We start from the raw sequence: 4268 nt of genomic DNA, 5'->3' as shown, positions 1-4268 counted from the left end.
GGTCTGAAGATGAGGGAGGAGTTATGAATGGGTGTTCCTTTGAGACCCACAAATGACAAGGAACATAACAAGCAAAGACTCTGAAGCACAGAGTATGGAATATGTTTGAGAGACAAGGGATCCTATTGAAAAGAACTATAGGGTATGGAAGGGATGTGTGAAATAAGATTACAAAGATTGGTTTGGATCAGAATGTATAAAGCCTGGGATGTAATATTTTGCAGGAATGAAGTGCTGAGGAAGCTGTTTGATCAAGAGACAACGACAGTTTTGAAATTAATCCCAAATCTGACCTCCAAAGCTACAAACAGTTTTCCACCCTCATTCACATAATAGCAGTACAAATGTTTTTAAATGATTATTATATATCTGCTTATGTTCTGATTTCTGTATAACAACTCATTAAATAAGAACCCTTGTTCTTCTATTGAGAAGCCTGCTAGAAAATAATACCACCCCTGTGGAGAATTTAGCAATATCTAGCAATATCTATTTACATAGATATTTAGTATGCTAGATATTTAGCAATATTTAGTATGTGTGTATTTACCATTTGACCCAGAATATTTCTTCTAGGAATTTATCCCAAAACACACGGGGGGGAAAAAAAAAGTGACAGATGTACCAGGCTACTTGTTATAGCATCATTAGTAAAGCAAAAGATTGAAGAAACGCAAATGTCCGACAAAAGGGGACTTGTTTAATAAGCTAAGGCACATTCATGCAATGGAAACTATGCGGTTATAAAAAGGGATAAGGTAGATCTCTATCTACTAACACAGAATTATTCTATCATATATTGTTAAATGGAAAAAGAAAAATTCATAACAATTTATAATATGTTGCAACAAAAATATATTTGCTCATATTTTCAAAAAGAAAAAATGAAGGATATACCAAAAACTAATAAAAATTATAAATTAAAGGGGAGAGAGAAGAAACAAGGTAGAAGAAATGGTATAAAAGTGAGACTTCTGGAAATGCATCTTGGGTTTTAGAACCATTTACATGTTTTACATAAGAAACATTAAATCAAAAAGGAAATAAAACGTAAAAATGGAAAACAAATTGAAATATCTGATTAACTTCAGCGGCACAATCACACAGAAAAAATAATTACTTCAAATTACTTTAAAAACCCAGTATTTTGACCATGTACCCCAATGGGTTATTTTTTTTTCTTTTTAGGTCAAGGGGTAATGCAATGAAATCTTAAACCTCGCTCAATAATCTTAAGTGACTGGTATTAATATTGGCACTGTTATTTTGGAAACTATTTTAAGCATATTGTACGGTTAATCAAATAAGTTATTATGTTAATGACATTAGGAAACCAAAATTTTCAACTTAGAAGTGATATAAGTATAAATTAAAGAAGTGAAACTCAATAATCAAATTTGAACCAGACATATCACTATGAACTTAGGAGTTTTTATCTTCTTTAAAAATATGTGTTTCCAAACTCTGTTCACCAAAAAGGTCTAGAGGCAATGATGACCCACAAGCAATAAACGTCCTTAATACCCAGATCACAGTGTCTAAATAATATTTCACTCAGAGGTACCAGGACTCTGTAGAAATGTCCGAGAGGGACGTGGAACACTTGTTTCGGAAAGCAAGAAAGCAATCAACAGGTATGAGGCCATGTCAGAGGGCTCCAGAACCAACTTGAAGGGGCTCTCATTTTGAGTAATAAGTCAATGTTATGATGAATCAAAACATATCAAATACATAAGCATCCACGAGTTCATAATGATACTAAAAGCCAAAAATCTCTTTGGTTACCACCAACTCACTGCTTTGAAAATTGGTAAATGAAAAGAATCAAGCATTTATCTTACCATTCTTAAGGTAATTCTATTTCAGGGTAACCAAGTGCAGTTGGGGGAAAGTTCTTATAGAAGAACCCCAGCTAGTAAATGCACAAGAATGACTGAAGTAGAGAAATGTCACCATTTTGCAACTCTCAATGACAATGAATCTTAAGCAACAAAATATCAATGAATATTAAAACTATTAGTTAAACAGTTGATGGGGTATACTTCGTGAGGGAGAAATAACTTGACACCACTTGAATCCAGTAATCAGTCCTACCTGTGGAGCGGGGTACGGGGGACAACTGAACATGAAATGCCTCATGGAATAAGGCAACAAGAAGCTCACAGCATCCCCAACACTGTATTCCTGCCCCCTAAAATTAAACTTAAATGTCATGAATCCTTTAGATCTAACCTCTACCTTACCAGAAATGCAGGGGATAGGGAACACACTAAGCAATACTGTAAGAAAACTATCAGCCAAATCCAGAATGCCTGGCACTCTATAGGACGAATGACCTAGTTTCTTCAACAAATCAAAGGCATAAAAAATGGATGTGGTCTGCTATCGATTACAAAGACAAAAGGAACTTTCATAGACAAAGGGCGAGTTTGGGGGAGGGGGATGAAAAGGAGAAAGAACAGAGATACAAGCAGCAGCAACTGCTGCCTCCTAGACATGCTCGCACTTCTCTAGAACCTGGGGCTTAGACAACACGAGCTGCAGAGGGGTCTGGAGCAGAGGTCTGGAGCATTCCAGGCAAATGGGTGTCTGCGCTAGCTCTGGCAAGCCCTGGGAAAGATCAGTGCAGTTTCTCTTTGGCGTTCATTCCCAGACTCACCCTCAATAATCCAGTAGCTACAACAATGTTCAGGTCTTCCTGCTATGGTTCTGGTTCATGATGGCTCATCTTGGTGGATCTCTCCCCTATGACTGCTATTTGAGCTTAATATATATACCAAAATTGACACTTTATTGTATTCAGTGTATAGATTATTGTCTTACATATACTAGCAAGATTGTAAATAGACTGCATTTTGCATTTCTCCCATTGCACCCAACACAGTACCAGTTCTGGTAGAACACGGTAGTTTCTCGGTAAATATCGGATGAATGGAGGGATGGATAGCAATTAACAAATGAGTATCGACTAGCCTCTAAATAATTCATTTTATCATATTATTTCCTTAACTAACCTACAAATAAGCTCATTAACAGGAGGGACCATACATTGTACCTTGTTTGAACTTACATCTTGTTTGTAACCTCAGCACCTAGCCATGCTGAGTACATAGTAGGGTCTCTATAAATACCTCCTGAGCTAACTAAATTTCCATTAGACTGAGATGGGATGCTAACTGTTCACCCACCAAGCCATATAGCACACAGTTTGGGGAGGAAGGCACATCTTCCATGAGGAGCAGATGTTTGGCCATCGTCCCAGCCACAGCTGAGCAGCTCCTACCTTGTCAGGGAGGCAGGTGGTCGTGGTGCAGCCACAGTCATTGGTGATAGTTGAGGTCAGATACCCCAGTGGGCAGCTCACCGTGGAGTTAACACAGTTGCAAGCACACTCATACTCATCACAGCACGGGGTCTTCCGAAGAATGGGCGTCCGGTGCGGGGGGCAGGTGGGTGGGGACTCTCTTTTGCATTCCTCCTTCCTGCAGGCTGAGGGGCAGCATGAGGTGACACCTTTGTCCTGCCACATTGAGTACTGCACTTAGCCAGGGTCTATAAGTATTCAGTTATTATATAAGGACCCAGAGTACTCCAGACCCAAAATATTAAATCTGAACTACACGTGAGCCCAGCTCAGGGGCTGCAGGATATTCAATCATACCAAACAGCAGTTAGTCTGCAGAAAAATAAGAACATTAATCAAAAAAAGAAATGCGAAGCTAGGAATTTTAATGGAGAAGTGAAGGCTGCTTGGTGCCCATTTTATCACTTTCCCAGGCACATCTGGTAGAAGTAGGGCCCTTCTAGCTACTGATTCTCAGAGACAGCAGATGGAGAATCTCTAATATCCAGACAGACCTGGGCACACCGTGAGCTGGTAGGCATTTTTTATATGTTGATAGCTTATGTGATCCTATCTCCAACTCAGTACCTGGAACAATACCCTGCAGTTTTAGGTCATCCAACAAGGTGGAATGAAATAATGACAGCAATCAGTCAAATCCACAATGTCATTTTACGAATGCCTAATCCCATCCTGCATCCTTTGTCTATTCACAACCCCCTTCAAATACAGTATTCTCTTCCCACCCCCAAGGTCTTACACCTAGGAACTCAAGTGAGATTCTAAATCAATAAGACAAGAACTCTACTTGGCTTAAAGTGGGTATCCTCAGTAGCTAAATACAGAATTCGGTTTCTTGACATGTCTTACTTTAGTCCAATCTTATGCTTAAATTATAGTGTTTAGAAATTAAATATATAAACAT

At 38.7% G+C, this 4268-nt stretch overlaps 1 protein-coding gene across 1 annotated transcript in view; it reads right to left on the bottom strand.

Moving 5' to 3' along the window:
- Window positions 1-4268, bottom strand: part of VWF (von Willebrand factor) — a 124971-nt gene that overhangs the window by 20873 nt on the left and 99830 nt on the right. The window contains exon 39 of the mRNA XM_023533934.1: window positions 3284-3513. Within this exon, the coding sequence (XP_023389702.1) occupies window positions 3284-3513 (230 nt within the window). The remainder of the gene's footprint in view (window positions 1-3283; window positions 3514-4268) is intronic.

Source organism: Pteropus vampyrus, unplaced genomic scaffold (genome assembly GCF_000151845.1).
Source record: "Pteropus vampyrus isolate Shadow unplaced genomic scaffold, Pvam_2.0 Scaffold116, whole genome shotgun sequence".
Taxonomy (NCBI): Eukaryota; Metazoa; Chordata; class Mammalia; order Chiroptera; family Pteropodidae; genus Pteropus; species Pteropus vampyrus.
Note: the sequence above shows the minus strand (reverse complement) of the source record. Positions and strands in the feature narration are given on the sequence as shown.